At 35.6% G+C, this 17,387-nt stretch overlaps 1 protein-coding gene across 23 annotated transcripts in view; it reads right to left on the bottom strand.

Moving 5' to 3' along the window:
* Positions 1 to 17,387, bottom strand: part of Cdc42bpa (CDC42 binding protein kinase alpha) — a 277,951-nt gene that overhangs the window by 96,017 nt on the left and 164,547 nt on the right. For all 23 annotated transcript variants that reach the window (XM_087194275.1, XM_087194284.1, XM_087194283.1 and 20 more), the window contains one exon: positions 8,947 to 9,080. In XM_087194275.1, the coding sequence (XP_087050401.1) occupies positions 8,947 to 9,080 (134 nt within the window). The remainder of the gene's footprint in view (positions 1 to 8,946; positions 9,081 to 17,387) is intronic.

The raw sequence follows: 17,387 nt of genomic DNA, 5'->3' as shown, positions 1-17,387 counted from the left end.
ATTCCTCCTCAGGGGTGTTACCTGAAACTGACTGGGTCTATGGTGGCTCAGAGAGTGAAGGCCAGACAACCTCTAATTCACTATAATCTACTTGCATGGTAAATAACTCATTCCCCATCACCATGAGAATGGCGACTGTCATGACATGATCACCAAAAGCCAAACAGCAGCAGAAAGAGGTGGCACCCAAATCCTCAGAAAAGACAGGATGGTTCCTCCCTTAACCTATCTATCCCTCTCATTTCTTTTACCTTTCTTGAGAAGTGAGACATTGATTTCTATTTCCCATTTCTCCTATTCTTAGCCAAGAATAAAAGCTTCCTTTGCTGCTCAATAGGTGTTTAGTATTGTTATTGGTTCCATAATTTCCAAAGGGAAAAACGACTCAATTTGGGGTAAAAATAATAACTAACTCACAGGGTTGTGATGATGATTAAATCATCTAATAAATGTTAAGCACTTTATATTACGGTAGGAAAGTGCTATTAGAACAGATAATCGGCAACATAAATGTTGCCTATACTATCATTACTATTTAGAAAATAATACATTGCAATTTAGGCTTAACACAGAAATGTAACAATGGTTTAATATTAGAAAAACTCTATAAATGTAGTTCAACACCTCAATTTATTAAAGGAGAATCATAAAGTACAGAAATGCAATTTAGTTACTCATTCTTAATAAAAAAGATTACTAAAATAGAAATAGAGAGTAACTCCTTTAATCTATTAAAAGCAGCAAACATTAGTGGTGAAGTATCAGAGGCATTTTTTAAAAAAAATCAGGGACAAGGATGCTGGCTACTGCTACTTCTATTCAGTATTGTACTGAAATCTTAGTTAATGAAGCAAGTCTAGTAAAGATACAAGTTGTAAAAATCCAAAAAGAAGAAACAAATTTGTCATTATTTACAGAAAATTTCGAAGAACCTAAAATATAGCTCATTAAGAGTTTAGGAATATGGTTAGAACAAAATCAATACAGAAAAATCGAAAGGGAAACAAATTTTAAAATTAAAATGCGAAAAAAAATAGAATAATAAATTTAAGGAAAGGCAAAGAAGACCTGTATGAAATTTTATAGAAGAACATTTTAAATGACTTTAAATATATGGAAACATATCATGTTTATGGATTAAAATGCTGTGGAGCTGCAAAGAAACTATCGTTATGTGTTTGCATAATTAGCCCTTCTGAACAAATTTTCCTGACACTTGAGACCTGGTAAATGCAAGTCATTAGTTACTGACTAATTTTGATAGTGAGAAAACTCTAGAGATTTATCTTCTGGAGGTAATAGTTTCAAGATGAAGCAAGAAGTAGCTTGTACCAAGGAGACTTTCTCTTTGTGAAGCTGTTTACATCAGGTTTATCTGTCCTCTGGAATGATTAATTAACATTCCAAAGGCTTAGAGTAAGAACCCAAGATCTATCTTTTCAGACTTCCAAGAAAGACTCTCAAAATGGCTGAGAGGGGTAGGAAGTATGTGTCTTTTTCCTCTATATTAACTCCTGGATACATGTTTTTGAGGTTCCTCCTTCCAATACAGACTCCTTCCTCATGGGTAGAGTTTTATCCAGCCATGTCTCAGGCCATTGCCTTGGAGGTCAAAACTGGCACACAGGGGAGCGACGTGGTTATTAAGGTAAGAAGAAATAAAGATAGGAAGGAGACAAGGAAAATCATAATATTTAAAACTGTACTTTTGAGAAGACTGCAACTTCTGGGACACAAAGTTACCCAAGGTTAATTTATGCTTCTTTCCTTTCATCCATTACTCTCAAAATTCCTTAAGGATACTGTGTAAGTTCATAATTTAGTTTAGAGAAAGTAAAAATGGAGAACCTGATCTTAAGATAAAGGAACAAGTTGAGAGACTTCAAAGAATGCTTACATTAACTGTCTTAAAAAAAAAAAGGGTTCCCACCTTTTACTTATAAAGTGGGCCATTATCATTCTGGGGAATGGGCTGTCTTTTCTGAAGTTTCCACCCACTCAAGAGAAACATAAATGTTTCCAGTTCCAAAAGACAGTGCACGTCTCTCTTGAGGGCCCACACTACTTCTGTGAGTGTGTATTTCTAAAATTCTTCCTAATATATCCCTTTACATCTCTTACTGACACATCTTGAAAATTCTTCTCTGCAATGGAAGTCAGTGAACCTGCCACTTACTCTACAGGTAGGGAGGGTTTAGCTTTCTAATCTCTGCTTTGGGAACCCCCTCAGACCCTAACAGTTATTATTTGCTGTATGTAAATAATAAAAATCTGCTCTGCTTTTGAAATTTGTGTGCCTTCAGAATACTAATATGTATTAGAAAGAATCTGATTCAATATCGCATTGATGTCAATTCTCCTAAAAATTGATCTTTAGATTCAATGCAATTTTAATCAAAATTCTCGTAGTTTTCAAGGAACTGAGATACAGACCCATGCATATATGGAATATGATATATGATAGAAGTGACACTCCACAACACTGGGGAAAGGACAGCCTATTTAGTAAATGAACAACTGGTAAGCCATATGGAAAAAAGTAAAACTGAATCCTTATCTCACATTGAGGCAGTTGAGACCTTAAATAGTTTCCTAAAAGGGCTCTGACTCTTCACTTGGACCTACAGATGCAACATGAGTAACTGAAAGTGGATAAAGCCTTAATTTTGTATTTGTCTCCTTTAATACCTTGAACTTTGTGTGAGACTTCTGCTCAGCTCTGCACATAGGCATATTAGTCATTCAAGAAATGTCTATCTAGTTTGATCCCCGGTACCACACACACACACAAAGTCTAAAAACTGGTTTATTAACCCTATATTTACCTACAGTTATTTCCCCCCAAAGCCTCATCCACTCACAGGTGGGGTTTTCGGGAAGTGACTGGATTATGGGTGTAATACTGGATTGATCCACTGATGGATTTATAGCTGGAAGTGATGCTGGGAGGTGAAGCCTGGTGGGAAGAGGTAGATCACTGTGGGTGTGATCTGGTAAATCCTTCCTATTCCTTTGATGCCACTCTGCTTTCTGCCTGCCATGCCATGAACTGTTTCTCCTTTGCCACACCACCCTGCCTTAGAGCCAGCTGACTATGGACTGAAACTTCTACAAACTCTCAGCCAAAATAAACCTCTCCTCCTTTAACCTGGGGTGTCGGGTATTCTGTACAAGCAATGAGAAAGTAACTAAGACACTTACCCTACCCCATCCCGTTCAACATCGAGGACACCAAGGAAGAGTAAGTACCTAAGGTCTTTTCAAGATCTGCAAGAACATTCAACTGTCAATTTTTACAGCACTGTTTGCAGGCCCCCTAGACTGGAACATAGAAGTCTCCAGTCATTATTCTAAACCTGCGGTCACCTTGATTACAAGGGAATCTGTGCAGACAGATCACCACATGATGAGATCACCTCTACAAACAGAACAACCTGCCAAGTGGGAACAAATGGAGCTGAAGCTGGCCCCATAAATAGGATCAATTGTCTCAAAAGAACCAAACTGCCCTCTTAAGCAATAAGAACTTCTCTGGCCATGCACAAGCCTGTAACACCAGTTCTGCAGGAGGCCTAAGCAGAAGGATCACAAGTTCCTGGCCTTCTCTTAGGGAGAACCTATCTCAAAATAAAGAAGTATAAAGATGTAGCTCAGCATTCCCTAGGTTCAATCCACAGTTCTACCCCAAAAAAGACATAAATATGAAAAACCAAACAAAAAATTAAAGAGAAAATTTTAGAGAAAAAAATTTTTTGCCTCATTTCTTATACTGTATGAATCAGAAAATGTACTAATCATAAAAATACTGACAGATTTAGCTACATTAAATCCACAAGCTTTTGTTAATCAAAAATAAAAGAAAACAGACAAGCCACTGATAAGGATCTTTATATAACTGACCAAAGATTAGTATGACCAGAAACTGTCAAGAATAACTACAAAGACAACTGCAGAAAAAAATTTACAAAGGATATTAAAAGGCACTTTGCAAAAGAAGAAATGTAAATAAATGATGGACAGACATTTGTAGATACCTGACCACAGTAGTAATCAGAAAAATGAAAATTAAGGCCACTATGAAACATCATTTTAAATCTAAAAATCTCAATTTAGACTAGACTGGCCAAAAGTAATGAAGGAAGGCACAGTCACTGGCCTCGCTAGCCTTCTGGTTCCTCAAGCGATGGTGGCTATCTCTAAGCATCACAGAATCAGTCCAGAGATAATGATCAACCAGCCCTCAACTTGATGAAGACTGCCTACTTGGCTAAATATGCAAACCCCCAACCCCTGCCTTTGTTTCCTTTCTCTACAAAACTCTGAAGTTCCTATTGGCCCCTTGAAGACAGATCTTGAACATCTTTATATTTATTCTCCGGGAGCCCGCGCTGATTAAAAACTCCTTTCTTGCCACTGCTTCTCTTGATTGGCATACGGGAATGAGTGACCGAGCCTGGTCTGTTGGGACCTCCAGAGACAGGGCTTCTGCCTTAAAATTCTGGGAACAGAAATAGGTAAATCTGGTAATATGAAAAGCTGTTGGACACAGAATGGACACTGTTCCCAGGAAGACATAAAACTAACTGCTTAATGGGTATGTGGAAAGGCGTTCAACATCACTAATCAGAAATCAAAATCAAAATCACAATAAAATACCATTTCACAACAGTTAGAATAGCTATTATCAGATAAAAGATTAAAAATATTGATAAAGAAATATTGCTAAGGATATGGACAAAATGAAATTCCTTTTTAATACTTAAAATTCTTTTTAAAAAAATTTTAAATTAATTTTATTGGTACATTTTATTGGTACATTTTAAGTATACAATTCGTTTACATTTATCATTGGGTGTTTGTACCTGTACATGATGTATCTTGGTTATTTTTTTTTTCCCCCATTACCTATGCACCCTTCACCCCCTCCACCCTTTCCTATTTACATAGATTTCATTTCTTTTTTTTTTTTTTTCTTTTCTCATAGTTTTTCCTTTCCCTCTTTTCCTTTCCCCTTCCCCTCCCTTCACTCCTTCGTCTTTGGACCTTTTTTCCTATTTCAAATTATCAATTATTCATTTTAATCATTTTAACCCTTGTTTACACTATCAGTTTCTCACACTAGTGAAACTATTCAGTATTTGTTTACATGTGTGTCCTATTTATTTTACTTAACCTCGATATGCATCCATTTAGCTATAAATGACTCTAGTTTTTCATTCTTTATGGCTGAGTAGTACTCCATTTTACTAAAAAACCACATCTTCTTTATCCAGTTTCCAGTTGATGGGCAATTGGGCTGATTCCAAGCTCTAGCTATTACAAACTGTGCTGCTATGAACATGGGTGCACATATATCATTGTGGTATGATTCTTTTAATTCTTTGGGGAAGATACCCAGCAGGGGAATAGCTGGGTCAAATGGGACCTCTAGACCTAGTTCTTTGAGGTATCTCCATACTGACTTCCACAGTGGTTGCACCAGTCTGCACTCCCACCAACAATGGAGAAGGGTTCCTTTCTCTCCACAACCCCAGCAGCAACTGTTGTTGATTTCTTGATAACAGCCATTCTTTCTGGGGTGAGGTGGAATCTCAGGGTTGCTTTCATCTGCATCTCTCGAATGACCAGTGATGCTAAACATTTTTTCATATATTTGTTTGCTGCTTTTACTTCTTTGTCTGAGAAAGTCTGTTCATTTCAGATGCCCATTTTTGAATTGGGTCTTTGAATTTGGGGGGTCTGATTTTTTTGAATTCTTTATATATTCTAGATAGTAGTCCTTTGTCTGAGGTACAGCTGCTAAAATTTTTTTCCCATATTGTAGGTTGTCTGTTAGCTCTATTGGTGGTTTCTTTTGCAGTGCAGAAGCTTTTTAATAAGATGAGATCCCGGGCCAGGGATTTAGCTCAGTGGTTTCATCGCCTGCTATGCAAGCACAGGGACCCAAGTTTGATCCCTGGTACCAAAAAAAAAAAAAATGCATTTAATAAGATGAGATCTCAGTTGTTGATTCTTTCTGCTAGTTCCCATGCTACTGAGGTTCTGTTCATGAAGTCTTTTCCTGTGCCAATTTCTTCAAGAGTTCTACCTAACTTATCTTCCAGCAAGTTTAGTGTTTCTGTCTTAATATTTAAATCTTTAATCCACTTTGGTCTTAGTTTAGTGCATGGTGATAGGTATGGGTCTAGTTTTAATCTTTGACAGGCTGAAATCCAGTTTTTCCAACACCATTTATTAAATAGGCTATCTTTCCTCCAATGATGGTGGTTGGCTCCATTGTCAAAGATGAGGTGGCTGCGCATGTCTGGAGTTGTTTCTGCATCTTCTAATCTATTCTACTGATCCTCAGGTCGGTTCCTTTGACAGTGCCATGCTGTTTTTATCACAGTAGCTTTGTAGTATAGTTTCAAGTTGGAGATTGTGATACCCCCAGCCATGTCTCTGTTGCTTAGAATTGCTTTAGCTATTCTAGGTCTCTTATGGTTCCAAGTGAATTTTTGGATTGTTTTCGCTAGTTCTGTGAAGTATATTGTTGGAATTTCAATTGGCATTGCACTGAATCTATATAGTAGTTTTGGAAGTATGGCTATTTTCACTATATTGGTTCTTCCTACTCAGGAGCAAGGGATGTCTTTCCATTTTCTTATATCCTCTTCGATCTCTTTCTTCAGAGTGCTATAGTGCTCAGTGTAGAGGTCTTTTGCTTCCTTTGTTAGACTGATTCCTAGATATTTCATTTTTTTGGATGCTACTGTAAAAGGAATTGTTTCCTTAATTTCTCTCTCAGTGAGTCTGTTGTGTCCAAGAAGGCTATTGTTTTTTGACTGTTGATCTTGTATCCAGCTACTCTACTGAATCTGTCAATTAAGTCTAGAAGTCTTCTGGTGGACTTTTTTGGGTCTTCTATGTAAAGTATCATATCGTCAGTAAATAATGACAGTTTAACTTCTTCTTTTCCTATCTTTATTACTTTTATTCCTTTCTCTTTTCTAATTGTTGTGGCTAATGTTTCCAGAACTATATTGAACAGGAGTTGTGATAGTGGGCATCCTTGTCTTGTTCTTGATTTTAGCGTGAAAGTTTTCAGTTTTTGACCATTTAGTATGATGTTGGCTGTTGGTTTTTCATAGATAGCCTTACTCAGGTTAAGATAAAGACCTTCTATTCCAATTTTCTATAGGGTTTTTATCATGAATGGATGCTGGATTTTGTTGAATGCTTTTTCTGCATCGAGATGATCATACGGTTTTTGTCCTTGACTCTGTTAATATGGTGTATTACATTTATTGATTAATGAATGTTGAACCATCCTTGCATCCCAGACATAAATCCGACTTGGTAAGGGTATATGATCTTCTTGATAACCCTCTGTATTCTGTTTGCCAGTATCTTGTTGAGGATTTTTGCATCTATGTTCATTAGGGAGATTGGCCTGTAGTTCTCTTTTGGGGTTGGGTCCTACTTAAAATTCTTTATTGGTGTAATGTTTCTTTTCAGTACCACCCTCTTCTCAAATTATACTAAAAGGATTTTTAGTATTAAAATTTATTAAGAATTGGCAAAATACATGTTACTACAAATTTAAAATCAGATTTTTACCCTATGTTAATTAAATTTGACTGAGTATATCCTACAAATAGATACAAGTTAGTAAACCACTAATATTATTAAATTATTATTAAAGCAAATAGAACATGTATTATATATGCTTTATATTATTAAATTGGTCATGAGTTTAGATGGATCTATACAAATCATTTCTTGGAAATGCAGTGGGAATAAAGTTAAAATGTATTTATCTGACTCAATTTAATCTTTAATAACTTTCTCTATTAGTCCTTTTGATTTATTTTATTCATTTGCTTGTTTGATTGCAGTACTAGGGATTGAACCTAGGGCCTTCACTCTGAATTGTATTCCCAGGCCTTTTTAATTTTAAATTTTGAGACAAAGTCTTGCCAAGTCACTAAACTGCTCACGTTGGGTTCAAACTTGCAATCATGTCTCAGGCTCACAGAGTGCTGGAATCATAGGTGTGTGCTACCACTATTGGTCAGCTCTTTATTTTTAATTCCCTCTATTTCCTTAATGGTAGCAAGACTTACAAATTTTCCCCAAAAGGACTTCATTCTCTGTTAATCATGGCATTATATCTTACATCATTGAATGCAATTCACACTATGTCACAAACTACTAATCTCTTGTTTACATTGGCTAGAATTAGTGAAAGCCATAGTACTTAACAACAGGTAGTTTAAGTATTTTCTCTACTGCTTTAACATTATTTACTCTACTGGGCTGTGTTACAGAGTCTTAGCTATCAATTTTGTTTATGTTTCTAGCACTATTTAAAATACTGTTTAAGTGTTATACAAAGCTCTTGTTAAAATGACTTCAGTTTGTTTATCCATGGTGCTTCAGAAAGGAAAACTGACATTTAAAGAATTAAATCACTGAAGTAATTTTAAACTATAGTCTTTTAAAAATGTTTTTAGTAAGCTATACTGAAAATTATGCCTGCATTTTTATTTTTTTCTGGAGACACTAAATATTCTATCAATTTCTTCAAATTGCCTTTTTCAGTAACACTCACTTTTAAGTAAGATTTCTGATTAAATTTAAAAATGAGGGGCCAGGGATTTAGCTCAGTGGAACCATGCTCGAAAGCACAATGTCGTGAGTTTGATTCCTGGTACCCCCCCTTCCAAAAAAATAAATTTCCAAATGAACAAATAATTTTGAATTTTAAAGCCTCAAGCATATAAAAGTTTCATTATTACCTAATAATCACATTATATACACCAAAACAATTCTTGAATTTTTAAGCCAACTTAAAAAAAATAAAAATACTACATTGTTATCATTAGTTATGAAGGCTGTCATTATTCAAATCATGCAAGATGAAGAACATAGGAAGACTTTAATAATCAATTCATATATTTTCACCTTATTTAGTTCTTCTCTTTCTTGTTGTAAAGTTTTGATTTGTTTTTCATAAGCCTTGGTTTGTCTAATAGCATCCTCTAGTTCTCGTCTCACAGAATTGGCTTCTTCAAGTTGCTGTTCCAAATGACTTGATTCTAAAAACAAAAGAAAATGTTTGTTTTACCTTTATATAAAAGCAAATGCTTGAATATGGTATAAAACAACTAAAACAATTTCCTTTCAAGAAACACTATGAATTTGGCATTAGGTCCACTGACACCAAATACCAGTAGGATTCATGACAAATTAACATACTATACATTCACTGTAAAGATGGTGAATGGCATATGCTAGTAAATACATATGCAAACTTTATGTTCAGAAATGCTTTGTGTATTTATTAGGAAAAAAACCCATGACTTCCAAAAAGAACAGCTTCAGAGCAATTAAACACTTAAAACTTAAAAACACAACAAAGCCAACCAACCAAAAAAAAAAATTTGCATCCACTATTGTTAAGGGTCATAATGCTGATGTTACTCCAATTATTGTAAAATTGCTTTGCTTCTAATAGTGTGGCTCTAGATTACCTAGCTTAATTTCACCACTGGCTATGTGAAAAATAAACTCTAACTTCTAAAACTAAATACTGAAAACCTTTGATCTCAATCAGTTCTTCCAGTTTTCCAGATAAAGTAACTCAGAAAGTTGAATAACTTGCTTCAGGTAAAAAAGGATTTGTTTTGGGGGGGTTTTTTTGGTACCAGGGATCAAACTCGGGTCCTTGCACTTGTGCAGCAGGCGGTGAAACTACTGAGCTAAATCCCCAGCCCCTGGGGTTTATTTTTTTTAAAGACAGGGCCTCACTCTGTAGAACAGACTAATCTGTATGTAGCCTAGGCTGGCCTTGAACTAGACATCCTCCTGGCCTGGCCTCCCAGGTCCTGGGATTACAGGCATGTACCATCACACCTGGATTAATAAGTTTTGAAGATATATGCAAAGATGTATTTAACTAGTTTTTAATTTATAGTAATAGTATCATTTAATGAAAGTCTTTGAAGAAAAAACTATAGGCCATAAGGTGTTTAATCCTAAAGATCACAGGGTATTCAGTCTTATGTCCAGAACAGTTTATAATTTTCTCAAATATTGGCATTTTGTAAGGAAATTTTCCTATTTAGATTAATTTCTTTCAAACACATTTAAATGACATTTTCTGTTATTTAACACCTAACATTAGGCGATTTCTAAGGTAGCCATCAATTTAGTTTGCTGTATCCAATAATGAGGAGTCAAAATTTAATATATGAAACAGTTGACATGTTATTTCCTGGTTCATTTTAATTACATGGTTAAAGAAAAATCAATCCTAATATTACTGAATAATCCTTTCTGAGCTTACTTTCTTCTGCTTTTAAGGGTTCTACTATAATATAGTTAAAATGTTTTGCAAATTATTATTGACTCTTTTCAACTGTTCTTTGTAAGAAACCAAAGAATTTAGTATTTCATGAAATTTATGCATCATATAAAGTTTATAACAAATTGTATTAGAATAGCTTCTACTGCCTATAAGGATAATTTTTTGTATTATTTCAGCACAGGTTTAACTTTAGGTTCACAACAGCATTTTATTTTGGCTGCTTTATAATGGACTTAAGTAGAGAAATATATATTATGTTTCACATTTTAGACACTTTGTAAATGCTTAAAAAGTTCAAATAATTCATTTAAACAACCTGTGAATTATGACAAGCATAAAAGGAAACATACTGAATTAAGAAATGTTAGTAAAGAGAAACTCATTGGATTTAAAAAAAATTAAATTCTCTATTGTGGAGGAAAGAATAGTGCCTTTAATTTGAAAAAGAGAATTCTGAATTCTGAAAAGACAAACTCCAAATCAAGAAAATCCAGAATGCCTCAAACTTTAGTCAACTATTGGGTAAAATGGGTTAGGCAGAGGAGCCTTTACTTTGACTATAACAAATAGTAGCATTTGATTAAAACTTTGAAAGTAATCATTAGCAAAGACTATTAAAAATATCTTAGGCAAAACAATTGGCCATAACAATTAGTTAAATTACTAAAAACCAGTTTTACTGAACAGAAAAAGCAGTACTAAAGAAAGTATATTAGCTTATACCAACTAAATATTCTTAGTTTATGGCTGCTATTAGAATTCTGAAATTCAAGGGCTGGGGATGTAGCTCAGTGGCGCCGCGACTGCCTGGCAAGTGCAAGGTCCTGAGTTCGATCCCCAGTAACACCAAAAAACCCCCCCAAAACCTCCGAAATTCCACCTGTTAGTAATGAGGAGTTAAAGAAGGCAAAATATACATGGAATACTTTTCTTTGCATGGTGAGGCATATCAGACATATAAAGTATGATCTCTGTCCTGAAGGACATAACCAAGTTAGGAAGACAAGAGTAATACTCTTACCATCATAAATAAATAAGAAAGTCAAATACAGACTGTGTGGTAGGTTATTTGTGCTAATAGGATCTGAGAGAAGGGCAAAAGTGAGAGATATTAAGAGAGCACTCCAAGTGCAACACTAGAGCCAAGCACAGTGCTCATGCCAGTAGTCCTGGCTACTCAGGAGGTTGAGGCAGGAAGATCCTTTGAGTCTAGGAGTTAGTGAGCTGTCTGGGAAACTAGTTAGACCTTTTAATTAAAAAAATAAATAAAATAGGGCCAGGGATTTAGCTCAGTGGTTTCACTGCCTGCTGCGTAATCACAAGGACCTGAGTTCGATCCCCGGTGCCAAAAAAAATTTTAAAAATTAAAAATAAATAAATAAATAAATAAATAAAGTAGAACACTACTAAATTGAAAAGGGGGTCAGAACTGGAGTCACAGGGAAGTCTGCAGAATAGTCAAACATCTTGATCCACAAGCAGCAATTCCATAGCTATTCCATTGTATTCTTTTCATAAAATAATTTATAGAGTCAGGCACAGTGGCACACATCTTTAATCCCAGTACTCTGTGAAGCTGAGGTGGGAGGATCACAAGTTTGTGTCCCACCTGGGCAACTTAGCAAGACCCTGTCTCAAATTAAAAACTGGCTGGGCCTGGGGATGGCCTAGGTTCAATTCCCAGTCCACCCCCAATTATTACTCTTCTGAGACATGAAGATATTTTACTCCTAATTATAATGGTGGTGACTGAAATAGAGATTGAAAGACAAATATTAGTTTAGGGTTAAGAGACAAAGGCAATATAAGGAAGCACAAATACCTAACCTCAAGGCAATACAGAAGTTTAAAAGGCATACTGTATACTGTAATACATGGTTCACTTAGAAAACAAAAATATCCCCTTATTTCTCACATGAAATATTAAATGAGGGTATAAATTTTTATTTTGTCCTCAAACATTCAGTAAATATTTATATACTAGTTTGTTATATGGTACCAGACATTGAAACGGGCACCAAGAATACAGTAGGAAAACTAATTTTGTCCCTACCCACATGAACTCAGAATATCGTAAGAAAAGTAAATATTAGGGCCAGGGATTTAGCTTAGTTGCACCATGCCTGCCTCCCAAGTGCAAGGTCCTGAGTTCAATCGCCGGTACCAAAAAAGAAGAGGAAGAGGAAGAAGAAGAAGAAGAAGAAGAAGAAGAAGAAGAAGAGGAGGAGGGGGAAAGGGGGAAGGAGGAGGAGGAAGAGGAGGAGGAAGAGGAGGAAGAGGAGGAGGAGGAGGAGGAGGAGGAGGAGGAGGAGGAGGAGGAGGAAGAGAAGAAGAAAAGCAAATATTAAAAAGAAATTGCATGGGCCAGGGATTTAGCCCGAGTTCGATCCCCGGTACTCAAAAAAAAGAAATTCCAAATCATTATAAACTTCTTACACTTTTAAAAATATTGGAAACTGCTGCTATAGAGAAATGCAAAACATGAAGTCACTAATGGGTGGGTACTTTGCTCAGGAAGTATTTGGAGGAATATTAGATTGAGAGTGCCTTGGACACTTTTCCCTCCAGAGCTGAGGTCTCATCACATCGGTGTGTACAGGAGTTTGTGTTTTTATCTCCACCTTTGATATAAAAATACCTAAGGCAAAAGAGCCTTTACTTTCATTATAACAAACAGTATTTGATTCAAACCTACGATGGCTTGTGTCTAACAGTGAATGAAGCACAGCCCTTACCTTCAACTTCATCAGCATGCCTCTAGTACGTAGTATAACTCCTAGGACATGGTAACAAGTGAATTATTTATGAACTGAAAAAAGAACAAATGAATGTTGCTAGTGGAAATGAAAATGGTATAGCTCTTGTGGAAAATAGTGCTGTGCTTTCTCCAAAAATTAAGTCTCCCTAAAATTTAACAGAATTAAGGGTGGTGGCATAGATAACTGCCAAAACACCTAACTAGCACTCAGGAGGCCCTGGGTTCAATCTCTAATACCACACAAAATTTAAAAACAGAATCACTATATAATCCACAATTCACTTTTGGGCATATACCCAAAAGAAATGAAAGTGGTATCTTAGATCTCTGTGCATTTATGTTCATAGCAGCATTATTTGCAATGTCCAAAAGGTAGACTAAAGGTATGTATTCAGTTGACAGAAATGGGTATGCAAAATGTTATTTTAATACAATGGAATATTACTTAGCCTTAAAAAGGAAGAAAATTCTAACACATGCTATAACATGGATAAACCTTAGGACATTATGTTAAGTGAAATAAGCTATATACAAAAAGATAAAATTGTAAGTTTCCACTTACATAAGATTCCTAAAACAGTCAAATTCATAGAGACAGAAAGTAGAATAGTGGCTGCCAGTGACTGGCAAGGGGACAAAAGAATGGATAATTATTTAATAGATACAGAATTTCAGTTCAAGGTGATAAAAAAAGTTCTAGAGATAGATGGCGGTGATGGTTGCATAATAATGTGAATGTACTTTATAACCTGAACTACAAACTTAAGAATGGTTAAAATGGTAATTACAGTGGTATCTGAGTTCATGAACTTAGTTCTTCCCATGACTCTGGTAGAAAACTGAATTGGGTGAAAACCAAATCAAATTTCCCAATAAGGTCAACACTGAATAGTGTGTGTGTGTGTGTGTGTGTCTGTGTGTGTTCTGGTACATATACCCCAGAGTTAGAGCTGAAGAAGATGGCAACCCAGAAAAGCCAATAAATATAGAGAAAAAGCCTGAATAAAAGCTTGTTCTTCCTATTCAAAGGACAAGGAAAGGGCCATGTACTATTTGTCTATTGTCAAGAGAGAAAACTCAGAAAATGGTGGAAAAGGCTGTGCTTCCATGCTCACTCATGTCCACAAAGGAGAAATGAGTTTCCAATCTCGTAAGGCTATAATGAAATGTCCAAACTCAGCCACAAGTGAGGTGACAGAGAAAGACTGGTAGATAGTTAGGAGGCTCATCTCACTAGCTGGTAACAAGCACACGCCTCCCCCTGACAAAGCATCAGTGGACACCATGTGGGGAACCCAGACTTCTACCTCTAACAGGGCAGCAAAGGTGCTCCCCTCTCTTCCCTCTGGGGTGAAGTGAGAGGATCTTAAGAACTTTCAACATTATCCAGTGGCAATAAAGCCATCCTCACCAAAGAATCAGCAGAAATCATGTTGGTGGCTAAAACTAACAATGCTCAGCAGTAACAACACCGTGGAGTTTCAAGAATGGCCAAGAAGGGAAATTAGACTTCTACTTCACCTTGGCACTAATAAGGCATAAATCCCCTTTCTACTGCTAGAGTATTGCCAACAAAAGCCAAATGAAATGGTTTAGATAGGCTCTAGAGTATAACAGAAAATCACACATCTTACTAAGAATCAGGAAAATCTCAACTTGAATGAAAAAGACAATTATCAGATATAAACCAGCTAGATAACAGAGACACTACAGTTATATGACAAACACATTAAAGCAGCCATGATAAAAATGCCTATATGAGCAATTCTGAACATACTTCAAACAAGCAAACAGAAGATCTGAGCAAGGACATAGAAAGGATATAGAAAGAAACAAATAATATAAAGAAAAAATGGAAATTTTATAAGTGAACAAGGCTATAGAAATACAAAGCTCAGCATGTGGGCTTAACAGTACAAAGAAGTCAGAGTGAACCTGAAGATAGAAAAACAGAAATTAACCGGTATGAACAAGAGAGAAAAAACAGAATGGAAAACAAACAGGCTTCAGGGACTCTTTAGATGACAACAAAAATCTAACATTCATGTCATGGGAGTTCTAGTAGGAGACAGAAAATTAGGCAGGTCTGAAAAAAGCACTTAAATAAAGCCTTAAAAGTTCCCAATTCTGGCAAAAGGCAAAAATTTTCAGATTCAAGATGAAAAAAAAATCTCAAACAGAATAAATTCAGAAATCCATATCAATACACATCATTATAACTAAACAACAGAAAATTAAAAATTCTTGGAAGCAGTCAGAGAAAATAACATCTCACACATAGAGCAAAAATACTAAGAACAAGGCTGGGGATTTAGCTCAGTGGCACCATGCCTGCCTCGCAAGCACAAGGTCTTGAGTTCTATCCCTGGTACAAAATATATATATACATATATATATATACATGTAGATATATATGTATATATATGTTAAGAACAGTGAACTTCTCATCAGAAACCATGTAATCCTAAAGGAAGTATATATCAATGCACATCACTATAACTAAACAACAGAAAATTAAAGAAAAACTCTTGAAACCAATCAGGAAATAAAATCTCACATATAGGGCAAAAATACTAAGAATACTAAATTTCTCATCAGAAACCAAGTAATCCTAAAGGAAGCAGCACAATATCCCCCCCCACCCCCACTCTCTCCCACTCTTTTCTTTCAGCACAATATTTTCTAAGTGCTTAAAAAACAAAATCTGTGGACCCCGTTTCCTATTCCCAGCAACAATATCCTTTGGGAATGAAAAAAAAATCAAGATAGTCTCAGATTAAAAAAGAAGAAGAAGAATTTGTTGATAGCAGGGTTACCCTAAAAGAATGGCTAAAGGAAGTTCTGTAAACAAAAAGGAAACAACAAAAGAAGGAACTCTGGAATATATGGGAGAAAGAAAGAGCACAGTACAGTACACAAAAATATGAGTAAATACAAAAGATTTCTCTTCTTGAGTTTTTTGAATAATCATTCATGGCTGAAGGAAACATTAAAACCTTATCTGTGTGATCCTAAAATGTATGTGCAGGGAAAACATAAAACAATTACACAGTGAGTACACAGATATAAAGGGAGATAACAATATTACACTTCACTCAAATTAGCAAAATGAGCAGCCACTAAAAAAGTTTCTGTAAGAGATATATTCAAAAATATAGGTTAACAAAAATGGAATTCTAAAAAACTCTTCAAAGTAATTTAAAGGAAGAGGAGGAAAAAAGAAATGAAAAATGACAAAACAAAAAATAAATGGCAGACATAAGCCCTAATATAAATTACAATAATTATATATATCACATATCAACAATTATATTAAATATAAGTGATATAAAAATGTGATATAAATACACAAACTAAAAGGAAGAGATTGATAAAGTGGATTAAAAATACAATTCAATCAATCCCCAGTACCAAAAAAAAAAATACAATTCAACCGGGCTGGGGATTTAGCTCAGTGGTTCTGCTGCCTGCCTTGCAGGCGCAAGGTCCTAAGTTTGATCGCCAGTACCAAAAAAAATGCCCCCAAAACCCCCACAATTTAACCAAATGGTCAAATAGCATATTGTGAGTCATGAGGGAAATGCAAATAAAAAGCACAATGAAGCACCATTTCACATTTACCAAGACAGCTAAAATAAAAAGGAATGGAGGGCCAGGGATTTAGCTCAGTGGTTCCGACACCTGCTTGGAAAGCCCAAGGTCCCGAGTTTGATCCCCGGTACCAAGAAAGAAAGAGAAAAAAAAAGGAATGGAGTATTAATACATGCTACAGCATGGAAAAGCTCTCAAAATATGATGCTATGTAAAAGAAGTCTGACACAAAAAATCACACATACACTAGACAATTTATAAGAAATATACTGAATAGGTAATGTCATAGAAAGACAAAGCAGATTAATGGTTGTCAGGGTTAATGAGACGTTAAAATAAGCAGAATGACAGCTGGGGATTTAGCTCAGTGGTTCCAGTGCCTGCCTTGCAAGCACAAGGTCCTGAGTTTGATTCCCAGGACCAAAAAAAAGCAGAATGCTTATGTGTATGATTCTGTTTTATAGCTAAACAGAAGCAATGGGTATACAATACTGTCAGTATACAAATTGCTTCTAAACTGTACCCTTTAAACTAGTTTTAGTCAGCCATAATGGCATGTGCCTGTAATCCTTGCACTCTGGGAGGATGAGTTAGGAGGATCACAAGTTCTGGGCAGCTTAGCAACCAAGATCCTGTCTCAAAATAAAAAGTAACTTTTTGTGTGTTTTGTAAATGTCCTGGGTTCAA

This window comes from Heterocephalus glaber, unplaced genomic scaffold (genome assembly GCF_053883595.1).
Source record: "Heterocephalus glaber isolate CG9 unplaced genomic scaffold, H.glaber_assembly_v1.0 deba00001600, whole genome shotgun sequence".
NCBI lineage: Eukaryota > Metazoa > Chordata > Mammalia > Rodentia > Bathyergidae > Heterocephalus > Heterocephalus glaber.
This window is presented reverse-complemented; position numbering and strand designations above follow the sequence as displayed.